Source organism: Ranitomeya variabilis, chromosome 1 (genome assembly GCF_051348905.1).
Source record: "Ranitomeya variabilis isolate aRanVar5 chromosome 1, aRanVar5.hap1, whole genome shotgun sequence".
NCBI lineage: Eukaryota > Metazoa > Chordata > Amphibia > Anura > Dendrobatidae > Ranitomeya > Ranitomeya variabilis.
The window spans coordinates 25,311,989-25,329,422 of NC_135232.1; the positions used below are offsets into that span (position 1 = coordinate 25,311,989).

Below are 17,434 nucleotides of genomic sequence, written 5' to 3' on the forward strand. Positions count from 1 at the left end.
CAAGAAAAAGTTAATTGTGACACATTGAAAATTTTGGCCAAACTGCGGTCCCGCGCTCGCCTCCTGATCACTACCCGCCATGACGTTCACAGCAGTGCAGCCGGCAGCAGAGGAAAAAACCTGCTCCGATTCTGTAACCGTGAAAGTGACGTGATCGCAATATAAAATGGGACGTGAGTGGTCTACAGTGCAGAGACACAGTGCTTGTACGATCATCGAGGTCACCCCACGAGCAAACAGGCTAAAGCTCACCTGATGAAAAAGCAAAATGCTCATTCAGCGGGTGAAATGATCCATGGTTTCCTTCAAATATCATCGTTCTCTCGGCAGCACATTGTCTTGTGGAAACATAAGCTGCCGAGAACATCGAGAACACTGGCACTAGATGATCTGTTCTGTGCACATATTAAATAACCCTAAGAGGTTATTAAAGGATTAACGACCTGCACACGTGTTGACGGTCGCTTAATACCACCAGCTGGCTGGTGTCAATACAGAATTTTAATAAATTAGGCAAACATGTAAGAACTGATTTGGGATTTGACAGAAGCACAATGTACCCATATGTTGAGCCTATATAAGGCCTTCCAGGACTCACACCTGTCTTATTAGTAAGACTTTAAGTTTCATTTTGCACAGCTCCCTGTCTGTGGTCTCCAAGAGGTCTCTTTGCTGCCTGCGGCTTTCAGTACCTGTGCAACCTGCTGCCTGCAGCTTTTAGTACCTGTGCAACCTGCTGCCTGTGGCTTTCAGTACTTTTGCAACAAGTGCGGTCTCCAGGATGTATCCTGTCTGCCTGTGGCTTTTAGTACGTCTACTACCTGTCTTCGGTCTCCAAAACGTCTGTCTGCTTGCGGCTTCCAGTACTTGTGCTACTTGTTCCCAGTCTCCCAAGACCTCTGCTACCTCTCTGTGGTCTCCAGGACATCTCCTGCCTGACTGTGGCTTCCAGTACCTCTACTACATGTTTCTGGTTTATTAGGAGCTCTCCTCCCTGTCTGTGGTCTCCAGAACGTCTTCTGTCTGCCTGTGGCATTCAGTACCTCTGCATTTCACATGTGCTTCAACTGCCTTCTGCATCAATGCTCATGTGCCCACCTTGACCTCACCTAGTGAGCCCCTGGCACATAGTAGTCAGTTCATGGCCACCATTATTTATAGGGATTCTGTTTAACCCCATTTTCTTAGCTGCATTTTACAACAGAAGCCATGGACTGCAAACAGCTGACAACACAGCAAAGGGATCTCACTGTGGAAAGTTATCAGTCAGGAGAAAGGCAGCAAAACATTTCTAAGGCATTAAATGGTAAATCTGGAGATGTCATCAAGAAGTGGCTTAAATTTGGCACAACACTGACATTACCTAGAACTGAATATCCCTCAAAAATTCAATGAAAAACACAAGAAGAAAATTAATCTTGGAGGCTGCCAAGAGGCCTACAGCAACATTAAAGGAGCTGCAGGAATTTCTGGTCAGTCCTGGTTGTGTCCTGCATGTGACAACAATCTACCTCATTTTTCATATGTCCGGCCTGTGGGGTCAGGTGCCATGTCATATGGCATTTCTTTAAAAAAAAATCAAAAAAAAATCCAGGCCTGGCATTGTTTTCCAGAACATTCATTAAGTATGCTAAAATCAATTGGGGAACATGTTATGTCTGACAACACCAATGCTAACTGTTTTTAGCCATAATTCCAAAAGGTGCAAAGCCAACAGATCACCATCCCCACAGTGAGGCATGGTGGAGGCAACATTGTGTCTCAGCAATTGTGTCGTTATAGGGGCAGATGGATGTGTTGAACAATGTGTGCCCCCCTGTTCCCGCAGATATTGACAGTGGCGTTTAAGTGGTTAACAGCAGCAGGCGGAGCGCTACTCTTCTCATGGCTGTTAGAGGCAAAACCTGGCTGTGTAGCATGGCCCTTTTCTGCCGGCTATAAGTAGGCTCAGCCTTTTAGCTCCTGTCCTGCTTACACTGTATGATGTCTGCTGAGAATGGTGATTTTTAAGTTTGCTCAAAAATAATTTTACGTAACGAAGGAGCGTTTTGCTCATTCATCGGGTGATCAGCAGCCATTATACACTATCAGGTGATCGTTCCCTCTGTGTGACGACAAGTGTGCTGTACTAGCAAGAGAGGCCATGAGGGTCGATCAGGTGACAAAGCAAATAGGAAACAGCAGATAAGATAACCCCTATCATCCAAATGATGAGCCATGAATGACAGGACAGGGAGTGATCAGATAATCAGCGACAGTCTGCAGCTCCTGGACGGAGGCCAAGAGCAACACGCGGGGTTTACACATGGCAAATATCCTCCATAGATACGAGTGCCCTGCAATGCACAGGGGTGGATTATAGGAATGTCCCTGTGAAAATACAGAAATCTGCGCTGCCAATGTGCCAATATATGCCCCATAGACCGTCAGAGCGAGCTCACTGGGCGACCCTCAGTTAACTCATTCTGCAGCCAGAAGTAGATTATGTATAGTAGTATTATATTTTAGACATTTCATTCATTGAAAATAAGATTTTTTTAAAGGGGTGCTGTAACAGAAGCCATGTTAGTCGGCCTCAGCTTTGCCGCAAACAAGCCAGATAATACCGCACGTTAGGAAGTCGCCGCCTGGTAGCTGCACTCATTAAGATAAAGTAACGCTCGCAGCGGATAGAATCTGCAGATATGGCAGCCGCTGATAACGAGAGTCACTACTGATATACGAGGTCAGGCTGTGCGCGGCACAACTACGTCAAGAGTGATATATATACTCCAATGATTGGTGCTGCTCCGGCAACAGGAGAGGCGTGCGGTGGATCCTCGGTAACGCGTTTTGGTTCCGAAACGCGTTGCAAAAAATTGGAAGTTTTTTATACTTACCGCCTGGACTAACCTTGTCAGCGGTAGCACCCGGGATCCACCGCACTCCTCTTTGCTTTACCTATAGGATACAGGTACGGAGTAGACAATTCATGGCAGGCCCTTGTAATCCCTCCCCCCTCATGGGGCAAGTAAACTGTCCCCCACAAGGTCAGGGAAGAATGTAAAGCAACAGAAGATGTGGTAATCCCATAACAAAAGCGAGGTTAAGAATTGGGAATTTTCTGCCTCGAAATAAACTTGAGCTTAAGACAGATCTATCATCAAGTCAAAACTGGCCGGGTTTTACTCTTCTTTCATTTCCCCAACTCCCCGGGTAATTTTTTGTTGTTGGTTTAATGTTTAAACCCGCCATACTTTTCCAGGAATATCTGCTTTTTAATTTAGCGGTAATATTTATGATCTTTACAAGAGGGTGTGTCTCACAGGATCCTCTGGGGCGTGTCTTTGGGCTGCCCTGCATAATTACCTTGTTAGCCACACCCCTAGGTAAAAATTGGTTTGAAACAATAAAGCCCATATCTCTGGAACTGTATAATGGATTTCAAGAATACAAAAAACTGAATACTCAGGGAAGCAGCAGGAATAGAATAGTAAGAAAAAAACTGGGTACTGCCGACCTGGTGAGAGGTCCTATATAAAAAGGTTTGTCCACTACCACTCAATTCAGCATTGGGAGAGGAGCGGTGCCAATGACTTTGCGCCTGCACATACCGACCAGGATGGAGCATGATCTGCAGATATCGGGCATCTGTCCTATTATGCTTTCCATATTCCTACAATTACCCTCCCCCACAGAAGGCCCTAGGGTCAGGATGTGGTCTACAGCACCCCCCAAGAAGGCAATCATCTGCAGTCTATTCTGGGGTCTGTACTAGATTATGGGGTCTTGTGTAGAAGAACATAAATGTAAATACCCCATATCAAGGACAAGTTCTATAGGGGTGTAAAGATTTAGCATAATTAGTAGAGGGAACCCTTGACCCCCTCAGCCCGAGCCGTCCCTACAGCCCGGTCACTTCTCATCGGCCTGTGCTCCATTTTACCCATGCGCCGTCTTGTCCCTTATCCGCCCTGTCACCTCATTAGGACTTAATGCACAGAACGTGGTAGATCATTAACGAGGACACGTTATAGTTCAGCTACTTTGTGTCAGTAGCGCGCTTCATTAGATCGTTGCTGCAAAAGCCGGTGACATAGACATCTGTGCAGATGAAGCAGAGCCAGGAAGGTCTACGGCACGGCAATATAATAGTTACCGACGGGTGTATAATAATCCATGCACGATACCGCGATTCTGTCTCCCGGGGGTTACACAATCCAGCCATAAGTCGCAGTATTACTGCCCATACTGGGCTCTTTGCCCGACATTCCTGGGCCGATCAGATGACGGTAAACAACGACGACTCTTAGGAAACCAGTAAGAGAAAGCGTAAGGATCGACCACGACATCTATTTATGGTGTAAGAAGCTCCAGAGAATTCGATGTAGTAAGAGAAAGACAATATGGAATAAAGTGGAGGGTTCCGACTACATAAGGCTCGTTCGTAGTCTGTTACCATGGCGATACTGTAGATACTGAACTATAGATCTTCTGTTTATTCATTTTAAAAGGGTTCTCCCACAATCTACTACTCTGTCAAATCTCTTAATGCCTTTGGATAGTCATGGGCCAATTTCTTATTCTGGCTTCAGTTCCTCCATAACTGCGTCTCTCCGCTCGACGTGAAATATGCGCTGCTCATGTGACCACTGAAGACTACATTTCCCATAAGCACCTGCTTGTAGCTTTCTAATCCTCCAGCCTCCGATTTTGCATGTGTTTCACATTTATTCCTCCACTGTGTGTCCTCTCCTTGCGCCTTGTTGCCCATAACAACCAATCACGGAGCGGCTTTCATTTTAACAGAGCTGTTTAAAAAATGAAAGCTGGGCTCCGATTGGTTGCTATGGGTAACAAAGATGGTCTCTTTCTGACAGTGTAGGCCCGGTCATGTTTATGTTGTATTAGTAGAATTACTCCGTTTACCACAGCTTTATTTTATAGTTATGCTCACACGTTTTACGTATCTTAATTGATGTTGTTAAAAAAATATATTTATTAAAGTTATTATTTGCTTTTTTCCTCCCTTTTTTGCAAATGTGTAGAGATCGGAGGGTTATTTAGGCACTTTGGAAAGTTTTACACCAGGTTTCCGCTCTCTAGGACGTGTGTACTAAATATACTGACCAATCTGCCCCAAATTTACCACAGAGGTCCTAGAACGCTGAAACCCAGTCTAAGGGTATGTACACACATCACATTTTTGCCGCAAAAAAAGCATTTTACTGTCCCAGCAAAGTAAACGAGGTTTCTGAAATCTTGTGCATATGTTGCTTATTTTCTCTTGCATATTTGAAGCAGTTTCACATCTGCAGCACGAAAAAGCTTTCAGCGTTTTTTCACATTCTGAAAACTGGGAAAAAAAATGCATAAAAAAAGCATGTAAAAACGCATGTTTTTTAGGCATTGTGTTTCCTGCCTTTTTTGATGCAGCAAATACTGAATGTGTGCACAGATCCTTTTGAGTCCGTAAAAACGTTGTGGTCTTGTCATAAAACCTGAAGGTTTTCTTGATACCAACAAAGTCAATGAGATTCCTGAAGCCTCATCCACACGTTGTTTATTTTTTCCTTGCAGATTTGCAGCAAATGTAAACCTGCAGCATGTCAATTTGCTGCAGATTTCACTTGTATTAATAAGTGGGGAAAATCTGCTACAAAAGCGCATGAAAGAAAAAAAAAAAAAGCATAAAAAAACGCATTAAAAAGCATGTAAAAACGCATGTTTTTTATGCATCACGTTTCCTGCCTTTTTTGAGGCAGAAATGTCAGCATCAAATACTGACTGTGTGCACAGATCCTTTAGAGTCCATGCAAACGTTGTGGTTTTTTCTGTACAGATTTGTCACAAAACCTGAACGTTTTCCTGATGCCAACAAAGTCAATGAGATTCCTGAAGTCTCATCCGCACGTTGCTTATTTTTTCCTTGCAGATTTGCATTAGATGTAAACCTGCAACATGTCATTTTGCTGCAGATTTCACCTGTATTAACAAGTGGGGAAAATCTGCAACAAAAGCGCATGAAATAATAAAAAAAAGCATAAAAAATGCAGAAAACGCACCTATTTTAAGCAGCATTTTTCCTTCTAAGAGATGCAGAAATTTCTGCTGCAAATACTTAACGCGTGCACCTACCTAAACTTTCCAAAGTGAATTCTTTATCTGCTGATCTCTACATATTTACATAAAAACAAAACCAGAATACTGACGCAAACATTAATTAATGGCCAAACGACTGGACCAATCAGCACCAAATTTGGCACATGGGCAAATCATATATAGCGCTGCGGACTATGTTGGCGCTATATAAATAAAGATTATTATTATTAATATTATTATTATTATTTGCAAAAAAAGTGGAATATAAAAAAATAAAAAGATAACCACTGGACCAATTAATGTTTTCCTTTGTAATATGTTTTTTTGTGTGAATATGTCGAGGACTGTACGTCCTAAAGAGCAAAAACCTTTTGTAAAACCTTCCGAAAAGCTCGATTTGGCCACAAATTAATACTTGCTTTTGTGTTTAATTTTTGGGCGAATATCTTGAGAACGTTTTTGTGTTGTATTGTAACGCTTCAATAAAACACCAGAGACTCGGCCCCCCAGACTTCTTTTAAACACATGGTGGGGGGCGGATGATGGAGGATGGACGCTTACCCCGCATTGTTGCTCACGGCAGTTATTCGCTTCACGCCTGTTTTAAGGAGGCCGTCAATAAGTTTCTCTGGGATTCCACACAAGCCGAAACCTGGGGAGGACAAAAAAACGATCAACTAGAAGTCCTCAAACTTTATCAGAGTCAGAGTCCCTTAAAGGGGCAGAGGGAGCTCAGATTTACTCTGGTGCCCATGCAGATGCATTGTGTCTCCGTGGTAACAGACTACAAACTACGGCTCTGTAGTCTGATCACTCCATTCTATGCGACTCTACTTCTTGCTAATCTATTAACTGAATATAAGGCAATGGTAAGAGAAGGACACAATGGAGTAGAACTGCGGGGTCTGACTACACAGGCGTTGTGTAGTCTGTTACCACGGTGACACAAAAATACTTTAGATGCAGTACCAGGTTACTATTCCTGAGCCAGATGGGACCCTATTCCAGCAGAGATTTGAGGTACTACCAATGGTGGGCAGTTCATAATCAGGGGGTTGCAGGCTTTTGATAGGATTGATAATTTTCTGAAGCATAAATCACAAACTCTACCTATAAGTGAGGAGGGAGCCGGACTCCCAGGTAGAGATGGGTGAACCCACACAGTAAAGTTCGGCGTCCATAGAGAACACCAACTGTTCAGGCACAGACAGCGAACTCCGGGTGTTCGTCGTGCTGTCATGTGCATAACATCGCAGCAAATACCGATTCTGATCGGCGGTAAAATCATCTCCGCCGGTCAGACAACCCCAGTTCCCACTCTGTCAAAAGACAGTGTGAGCGCTCAGCTGTGATAGAAGGTATACAGTTTACCTCCGGCCATTGGTGTCAGCTGATGGGACTACTGCTCCCATCATCCGACACCTGCTACCGCTAATAACAGTGAGAGCAGGAGCGGCTGATATGAGTATTCATCAGCCGCCTCCTGCGCTATAAATAATTCATTAAAAAAGAAAAGGCGTGGGTTCCCCTGTATTTTTGATAACCAGCAAAGCAAAACTCTCAGCTGGGGGCTGCAACCCTCGACTGTCAGCTTCAGCAAGGCTGATTATCAAGAATAGAAGGGGCCCCAAGCAGTATTTTTTAATTATTTAAATATTTAGAAAAAAAAAAAAACCGTGTGGGGTTCCTCCCCATTTCTGACAACCAGTCAAGCTAAAGCAGACAGCTGGGGGCTCGTATTCTCAGGCTGGTAAGGGGCCATGGATAGTCATGCTGTCATGCTCATAACAGAGTGACAAACACTGGATGTTCGAGCCCCTCATTCAAGTTAATGGGGTCCAGGTTCTGGTAACTGGCTCTGCCTATAAGTGAGGGGGGGAGCAGGACTCACAGGCTCTGCCTATAAGTGAGGGGGGAGCAGGACTCACAGGCTCTGCCTATAAATGAGGGAGGGGGGCAGGACTCACAGGCTCTGTTTATAAGTGAGGGGGTAGCAGGACTCACAGGCTCTGTTTATAAGTGAGAGGGGAGCAGGACTCACAGGCTCTGCCTATAAGTGGGGGGGGGGACAAAACTCACAGGCTCTACCTATAAGAGAGGGAAAGCGCAGGAAACACAGACTCTGCCTATAAATGAGGGTGGGGGGGGCAAAGGAATCACAGGCTCTGTTTATAAGTGAGGGGGGAGCAGGACTCACAGGCTCTGCCTATAAGTGAGGAGGGAGCAGGACTCACAGGCTCTGCATATAAGTGAGGGGGGAGCAGGACTCACAGGTTCTGACTATAAGTGAGGGGGGAGCAGGACTCACAGGCTCTGCCTATAAATGAGGGTGGGGAGCAGGACTCACAGGCTCTGCCTATAAGAGAGGGAAAAAGCAGGAAACACAGACTCTGCCTATAAATGAGGGTGGGGGGCGAAGGAATCACAGGCTCTGTTTATAAGTGAGGGGGAGCAGGACTCACAGGCTCTGCCTATAAGTGAGGAGGGAGCAGGACTCACAGGCTCTGCCTATAAGTGAGGGGGGAGCAGGACTCACAGGTTTTGCCTATAAGTGAGGAGGGAGCAGGACTCACAGGCTCTGCCTATAAGTGAGGGGGGAGCAGGACTCACAGGCTCTGCCTATAAGTGAGGGAGGAGCAGGACTCACAGGCTCTGCCTATAAGTGAGGGGGGAGCAGAACTCACAGGCTCTGCCTATAAGTGAGGGGGGAGCAGGACTCTCAGGCTCTGCCTATAAGTGAGGGGGGGAGCAGGACTCTCAGGCTCTACCTATAAGTGAGGGCGGAGTAGGACTCACAGTCTTTGCCTATAAATGAGGGGGGAGCAGGACTCATAGGCTCTGCCTAAAAGTGAGGGGGGAGCAGGACTCACAGGCTCTGCCTATAAATGATGGGGGAGAAGGAAACACAGACTTGCTATATAAGTGGATGGAAGAGAGAAGAACTCACAGACTCTTTTTACAAGTGGACGGAGGAGAGAAGGACTCACATGCTCTTTCTCAGAGTCCTGGCAGCAGTTAAAGCCTTTTCACATGAAAATACTAATTCTCGTCATAATAACACTACATATCCCCGGCCTCCTTTTCTACCCTGTGCTGCTCTCACATATGAGATTATGAGACTTCACAAAATTGATAACAGAATTAAATTTACCGCCAACGAGCAGCGTGGAGCCGTCCGGTATGTCCTTCACCGCTTCAACCGGATCATTGTAGAACCTGGCGCTGTGTGACCCGGATGTGGAGAAGTAACAGGCGCAGATCTGGAATCACAGAGGTCAATGAGTGGACGGACGAAACGCAGAGCACATTACATACCCAACGCAGCCGACGCAGGGACACAACATGGAATGTAGGATTTTTTTAAATTTTAATCATGAGCAAAATGTCAGAGGCAGAAGATACAGGTGTGACATATGTGCAGGGCTCTGCGGGAGCAGCAGCAACGGAGGTCCCACAGCTTGGCCTAAGCAAGAATCCTTAGCTGCTTCTGTAGCCCCTATGTGTATGGAGACTTTTTGGGGAGGTCAGGTTGCAAGTGGAAGGATCTGGTCCAAAAAGTGCATGAATGGGTGAAAACCTCCGGCTGCGGGTGACAGGAAGACTGGAAATGTTGCGTGTCCTATGTACGTGGTCTATAAATACGGCCTGGGACGAGGCTACTAGTATCACAGGTTGCATAGCCGTCACATGGTTAGCCGACAGTGACCTTGTATAAAATGTCCTCAAGAGAAAACAATGTGCGTCCTACGCAGACAATCATGTGACCCTGGAGGTGTCAGTCAAGCGGAGGCACGTGTAGCGCCTGCAGAGGGCGTAGCGACGTTTGTATTACTGCGCTGTGCACGGAGCTTGTAGGTTTCCCTATTTATGAATTTGTCGTAAACATAAAACTTGCAAAACTTTTTAGCCAAAGTCAGAAATAAGGTTAAAAACAATAAGAAGGACGGATCCCACTTGTCCGTCCTACGAGATCCACTTATGTCCTTGGCTCAGAATCCTGAAGATTCCAGGCTGTAATAGGAAACGTCAGGGATGTTCAGGATGGTAAGGGCACACACCGCGGATTTTACAAACGTGCGCAAAAACCAAAAGGACAAAACAGTCCCAGCTAAGATGAGATTGTAGAAGTAGATATTCTCCGGGTGTAAATTCACCCTCGGTGCTGATTATTTGTCCTGCAGCAATGACAGTTCTCTGAAGTGAAGGTCCAGAGTGAAATCGGAGCATATAGTCCATGAGCCAAGAACCAAATTTGACGATATCGGTACCAAGCGGAGTGACTAATTCTCTTTGGTATTTTTAGGTAGATGCATGTCTGTAGTTTATTTTTTGATATGATAGCCCTTACATATACGTAGCTTATTAACCCCTTCAGCCCTAGGCCTATTTGTACCCAAGTGCCTAAGCCAATCTGACCTGTGCCACTTCATGGGCTAATAACTTTGGAACGCTTTCACCTATCCAAGCCATTCTGAGATTGTTTTCTCGTGACATATTGTACTTCACGTCAGTGCTAAATGGGAGTCAATATATTTTACCTTTCTATATAAAAAAATGCTAAATATTCGGAAATTTTGGAAAAATCGGCAATTTTTTAACTTTGAAATTCTCTGCTTTTTACAAAAATACTGATACCCCCCATAATAGTTATTAATTTACACTCCCCACATGTTTACTTCATATTGGCATCATTTTGAAAATGAAACCTTATTGTTTTACGACGTAATAGGGCTTATAGTTTTATGCGCAATTTTTCACATTTACAGCAAAACCCACTTTTCAAAGGACCAAGTCACTTCTGAAGTCACTTTAAGGGGCTTACATAACAGAAACCACCCATAAATTACCCCATTTTGCAAACTACACCCCTCAAGCTGTTCAAAACTCATTTTTAAAAACTGTTAACCCTTTAGGTGTTCCACAGGAATTTTAGCATGAGCCAAGAACCAAATATGACGATATCGGTACCACCCGGAGTGACTAGATGTAGTATTTGTAACAAAATTTAATCCAAGTTATGTAAATACACACTGAACATGTCATGTGCATATATATATATATATATATATATATATATATATATATATATATATATATATATATATATATATATATATATATATATATATATATATATATATGTTACTCCATAATATCTTCAACATCGGACTCTGAATCTGACTGTTGTTCTACTGGCTCGTCTTCAGTACCCTTGTTCTGGCATGTCTGTAATCTGCACATGTCTGTGCACTTCAGGCCATTGCTGAGGCAAGTACACTGAGGAAGTTCACATGACCGCACACACTTGCAGGACAGTAGCTGTATAATAGCTTCTGGTGCTGGTGCCCCTTGCATCCACTTGACAACAAGCTTTCCGTCGTTATCTATCATCCAACCGCAGTCTGTTGGGTTTGCAACCCATGGCTGGCTCTGCAGACTTCTCCTCCAGATCGCAGCCTGGTAGTTTGCACGCAGTGCATGCATGAAAAGGCAGTCCTGGCAAGGAGGGAGTTGACTTGACTCTACCACTCCACGTCTGGCACAGAACAGCTGATAACGGAGCCTGTTTACCTCAGTTGTTTGGGTAGTTGGCAGGTACATGTGGCAGGTGATTTCCTGTAACTTCTCAAAAAGTTCGGTAGACACTTCCCATGAACGACCAACTTCCTGAAAGGCATCCTGGTATGTCTTGTTCATCTTCAACTGCTTGAGTGTCGTCATCTTCCCACGGCCAGCGAATGCACTGACGGTGTCACAGCCTGTAAATGCATGCATACCAATCAATGAATCACATACGCTGCCTCCCAATGTTCGGCTCAGAGTGGTGATATCCAGGAATCTTGTCCGGTTCTGTGTACCGCATTTCTGGAACAGGTGGGATGGGATTTTGTGGCACATGCCCAGACACAGGACCATGACATCAGTATCCTCCGAAGTGATGATGACCGACTTGTAACCAGATTCTGCTGCATGAAGAGCATGGAGAAGGAGGCGTGTGTCTGCTTCTTCTTGATTTGACTTAAGGTCAGCAGCCTCTTCCCACTGTTCTTTGGTGATCTTAAAGCAGAGCTGCTCACATGTGACATACAGCTCCTTCTCCTCAAGCTTCTCCCTGTGGTGTTTCGCCTTCCATTCTTCTACCAGAAACTTTATGAGACTTGCCTTGTTGGAGGAACTACTTAGAAGCTTTTTCCACTGCTGGATGTTGTGCCCATGTTGAATGTTCTTGAAATGGATCCCTGTGCCTTCATATCTGTTGACTCTTTCTGTATCTTTGATGGATGTCTCCTTGTAGACGTCAAAGACAATATCAATGCGCTTGCTCTTAGCACCCTCATGGATAGCGCGACTCATTGCTGTGCCTGCTAGCTGGCCAAATGTTGCATTGTTTCCCTTCAGTTTCTGAACCAGGCTCATCCCATCAATGATGGTTGCAGAGGGCTCGGGGATCACTTCTGCAGGACGAGCATTCCTCTCCAACTCCCTTGCGAGGGCAGCCTTGTTGGTCTTGCGGATAGACCCATCACCATTGGCAAGTGCCCATGGCAATGGACCCAGGGGATGAGTCAAGACATCACTCATTTGTAGCTTTCTGTTCTCAGCTACAAGTATCATCTGGCCAAATAGGTTTCTGTCAGCCTTCAAAATTACCTCCTTGCCAAGACCTTGTCTGCGTGTCTTCATTTGGATGTTAGAGAACGTTTTAAGTTTGTTCTTCGTCATCTTGTCATGAAACAATGTAGTTGGCTTATCGGTACCCAAACGCTCATCCTTGAATGTTTGATATGCATCCTCTCCTATACTGTATGCCCCTTGAAGGTCTTTGGCTACATCTGGTGGTGCTACAGTCGCTGTTGACAAACTGATAAGTTCACCATTATGCTCTTTGTTGAAGGGGTTCACCCAACCTGTCTCCAGCAGTTGAACGAAAGATTGGACATCGGCTTCATCTCTTCTAATCCTAGACACCTGTAGGTCTGAATGGCTGAAGTCAGTATATTGTTGGCCTACCAGGGCCCTCAGCTGCCTCAAGTACATACTGCGGTACTCTGATGTCAGGTAGAACCTGGAAACAGCTCCAACTTTGAGGCTGAAGCCTTTTGTGCCCCCTGGTGTCTGGGTGTCTTTGATGATTGTCTCTTCAATGGTCTGGTCCACAGGAATTCGTCCAAAAGGATTCTTGCTACCGATCTGGACCGAAAAGCCACCTTGCATGAAGTATTCATGGACCTCTGGGTGTTCTATGGGCAGCCGAGACATTGTGGCATAGTAATAGGTTAGGTATCGGGCATAGTTGACCTTGTCATAGGCAAAACACCATGGTATCATCTGTCGGATTGCTCCTAGGTGAAGCATCCAGTTGCCTTCTCTTGAAGCTCGAACCAGGGCCAGCATGGTCTCGACCATGTCCAAGTATGACATCCAGAATGCTGAGAGTTGTTCATTTCTGAGGGTCTCAAGATAAACTTGAAAGAGCTTCAGGGTAAGTGTGCAAGATTCATTATCCAAGAGCTTTTCGAAGGATCCCTGCGACACACTGATGCGAAAGTTTGTGATGTTCTTCAGTGTTTCATCCAGATGGTGAAGGTCCCTTGCATGGTTTTCTTCTAGCCATGGAAGGAAGTTTTTCCATGCAAGCCTCATAAGTGCTTCATAGACCAGCTTGTGTAGTCTCACTGCTCTGTTGTACCTCCGGCCGTCCATCACTCCAGACACTGATCCTTCAGCGATTACACCGGATTCAACACACAGATCTCTAAGGCCTGCATCCTGAAATCTGTTCCCTATGATAGAGAGGAGATTACAGATTGTGTGGAAGACACCCATTCTAATTATAATGTTCTTGAACTTCTCCTGTTTCCAGATAACCTCGGCAGCTTTGGCATAGAGTGCTTGATCAAACACACACACAATTCTGTTAAGCTTCAGGGTCTGCATGATGGCATGTGTTTGCTCCAAGACTTCATTCACAGTGGACATGGCTGTTGCAGGAGCATTGATAGTGGGCAGGTAGCTTACAGTGTCCTGGGCCACTACAATGTCGCTGCGGATTTTTATGTTGAACCCAGTCCAACTGCTGGTGGTCTGATCCTCATGGTCTGACATTCTAGCCAGGTCACTTTTTGGGGTTTCCACTGTGGGGGTACCTCAGGCAGCCTTCAAATGTGACATGGCCCCCTAGATTTCTTCCAGTGAATCCGCCACCCAAAAACCACATAGCGCTCCTTCCGTGTTGAGCTGTGCTGTGTGCCCATACTTTAGTTTACGAGTACATGTGGGGTGTTTCTATAAACTGCAGAATTAGGGTAACCAAGTTTGGGTTTGCCGTTAACCCTTGCTAGGTTGCAGGTAAAATTGGATTACAATGTAATATCTGGAAAAAAAATGAAATTTTGAAATTTCGCCTTCATTCTGCTAAAATTCCTGTGGAACACCTAAAGGGTTAACAGTTTTTAAAAATGAGTTTTGAACAGCTTGAGGGGTGTAGTTTGCAAAATGGGGTAATTTATGGGTGGTTTCTGTTATGTAAGCCCCTTAAAGTGACTTCAGAAGTGACTTGGTCCTTTGAAAAGTGGGTTTTGCTGTAAATGTGAAAAATTGCGCATAAAACTATAAGCCCTATTACGTCGTAAAACAATAAGGTTTCATTTTCAAAATGATGCCAATATGAAGTAAACATGTGGGGAGTGTAAATTAATAACTATTATGGGGGGTATCAGTATTTTTGTAAAAAGCAGAGAATTTCAAAGTTAAAAAATTGGCGATTTTTCCAAAATTTCCGAATATTTAGCATTTTTTTATATAGAAAGGTAAAATATATTGACTCCCATTTAGCACTGACGTGAAGTACAATATGTCACGAGAAAACAATCTCAGAATGGCTTGGATAGGTGAAAGCGTTCCAAAGTTATTAGCCCATGAAGTGGCACAGGTCAGATTGGCTTAGGCACTTGGGTACAAATAGGCCTAGGGCTGAAGGGGTTAATAAGCTACGTATATGTAAGGGCTATCATATCAAAAAATAAACTACAGACATGCATCTACCTAAAAATACCAAAGAAAATTAGTCACTCCGGGTGGTACCGATATCTGGCCCGGCTCATGGACTAATAAAAAAGCACCAAAATCCACCTTTAGGCTGTGTGCACATGATGGGGATTTAATGCATATCCGCAGCGGATTTTTCCGAGCAGAAACGCTGCTGATCCGCAAAGTGATTTACAGTACAATGTAAATCAATAGAAAAAAAAAATGCTGTTCTAATGGTGCGGAAAAATACTTCTTTTGTGCAGATCTGCAGCGTTTCTGACCCCTTCCATTATAGAAATCCGCAGGGGTAAAAAACGCTGAAAATCCGCATAAAAAACGCATCAAATCCGCACCTGCGTTTTCTACCAGGAGATGCAGATTTTGTGCGGAAAATTCTGCCCCCCAATCCGCAACGTGTGCACATAGCCGTATCATGCGCAGATTTCGGTGCAATTATTTTTTTGTACGGATTTGCTGCAGAAAATAATGTGAGCATTTACACTTCCCGCTGCTGCAAAGTTCCAAAAAAAACCGGCGGATTCACAATCCCGGGATAGTAACGCGCAGCGGATATTCCGATGCACATAAACTTGTGAAGGTCGCTGTCACATACAGGACAGACGCTCTGCGCCCCCTGTACCAGGAGAAGACCACCCTGCCCTACAGCCCCAGAGATATCAGCAGCAAGTGGGGAAGCACTGGGTCACTAATGCATAGAGGGGATGCCTAGTGCCCAACACTGCACCCCAGGGATGCCCCCACAAGATGCAGGACTCCATACATTCCTATAGGGGCAAAGTCAGCACAGACCAGGCCTGCAGGGGAGCTGGAGATCACAGGACTGGGCAGACTGGGCACCAGCACCCACTGAGCCAGGGACTGGTCTGGGCACAAGGTCAGAGGGTGGCAGCATGCACAATGTCACACACTATGATACAGCTGGCACTGCCATGGCGGACGGCCCATACCTTGCTGTGTGCGCTCCTCTGCAGGCTCAGGCCTCTTCTGAGAGTCTGGAGGAATCTGCAGGCGGCCATCGTCATCCAGCAAAGCACCCGAGCAGTGCACCGAGGAGAGGAGGCCGGGGAGGGCGGAGGAGGAGAGGAGGCTGCGGCAGGGGCGGAGGAGGAGGAGAGGCCTGCACTGTAGTGCGCCTTTAGGACCCGGTGCTGCGACTTTTGTGCGACCTGCAGCACAGAGGACGCACATGAGCCCCTGTAGCAGCTGCAGAGAGACCACCTCAGTCCTCAGCCTGGTCGCGACATGCCACATGTGCAGCTGCGATATCGTGATCAAAGTCACATAAAACCACTAACCTTTCCTCCTTTTCCACGTGTCCTTCCTTTGCAGGACAGCCCCCACTATCATCCAAGTGCCCCTCTGTCCCACTTTTCCGTAGGGCGATGTTCACACACAGTTTTATTCTCCTGTTGTTTTTTTTTAGCAAAAACGAAGTAGTAAATCCTCCTCAAAACTCCTTCAACACTTGGGCGCTGATTCTTGAAGACTTGGGACGTCTGAGGCGCTTTTGATGAGGAGTCGTCTTGGAACGAGGTGCAAAGTGTCGTGCGGCGCCCCACCCCAAGTCTGACCCCAGGTCATGAATTTCAGGAGCGGAGGTCGCGCGCCCCACTGTCCCCGCACCACTTTGCTGGGTGAGGATGGCATAACTAGAAGAAAATTGCACAACCTCACGTTTAGTAAAAATTTTGAAACTTTTCAAAGCTTTTTACAGCAGATTTCTGGCTTAAAAGTTTGGATGAATTGAGGCCTTGGCGTTCCTGTTCGAAAACCTCGCACCCCAAGGCAATGTGCACATGTGGGCTCCCAACAGAAACGGCCTGACAAAGACGTCTTGTGAACACAGCCTAAGGGGTCTGCGCACAAAGGCTTCGGGAGGATTCCGCCAGAGTAAGCGCCTCCTAAGCGGAACATAATGCTCCGCAGTGTAAAATGACAAGGCTGTGCGCACGTTCCGTCTTCTGTCACTTGTATCCGCTTCTCGGTTCACAAATCTGAAAGCTGTAAATTAAGAGACCGCTCATGCTTGAAAATTATTAAGCAAAAAACGCCGGCAGCAGAACCGCCCCAAGAGCGACTGAAAAGACACTGGTTGTTTTCCTGAAGTGTTTTTAGAAAACTCTGCATTTCCACCAACATCTTTGTGCACATTCGCTAAGACCCTGTTCACACTGAGTATTCAGAACAGAAACTCACTGAATCCTCTTTAAAAAAAACAAAAAAACCTCAAAACTCCAAGTTTACAGACTCCAAATACAAATACTGCCAGGACGGCGGTCAGACAGTGACTGTCGGCTTCATT

The 17,434-nt window shown here is 45.4% G+C and overlaps 1 protein-coding gene across 2 annotated transcripts in view; it reads right to left on the reverse strand.

The window, feature by feature from the left end:
• The window catches only part of OXCT1 (3-oxoacid CoA-transferase 1), a 71,094-nt gene extending 54,703 nt beyond the window's left edge, over positions 1–16,391 (reverse strand). The window contains exons 1-3 of one of the 2 annotated variants that reach the window (XM_077281414.1): positions 16,080–16,391; positions 9,233–9,341; positions 6,643–6,733 (exon numbers count right to left, since the gene is read on the reverse strand). In XM_077281414.1, coding sequence (XP_077137529.1) covers positions 6,643–6,733; positions 9,233–9,341; positions 16,080–16,154 — 275 coding nt within the window. In that variant the 5' untranslated portion in view covers positions 16,155–16,391. Of the gene's footprint in view, positions 1–4,657; positions 4,740–6,642; positions 6,734–9,232; positions 9,342–16,079 lie in introns of those variants that run through there. The other variant, XM_077281415.1, reaches the window with a different exon arrangement.
• Between the last annotated feature and the right edge of the window lie 1,043 nt (positions 16,392–17,434).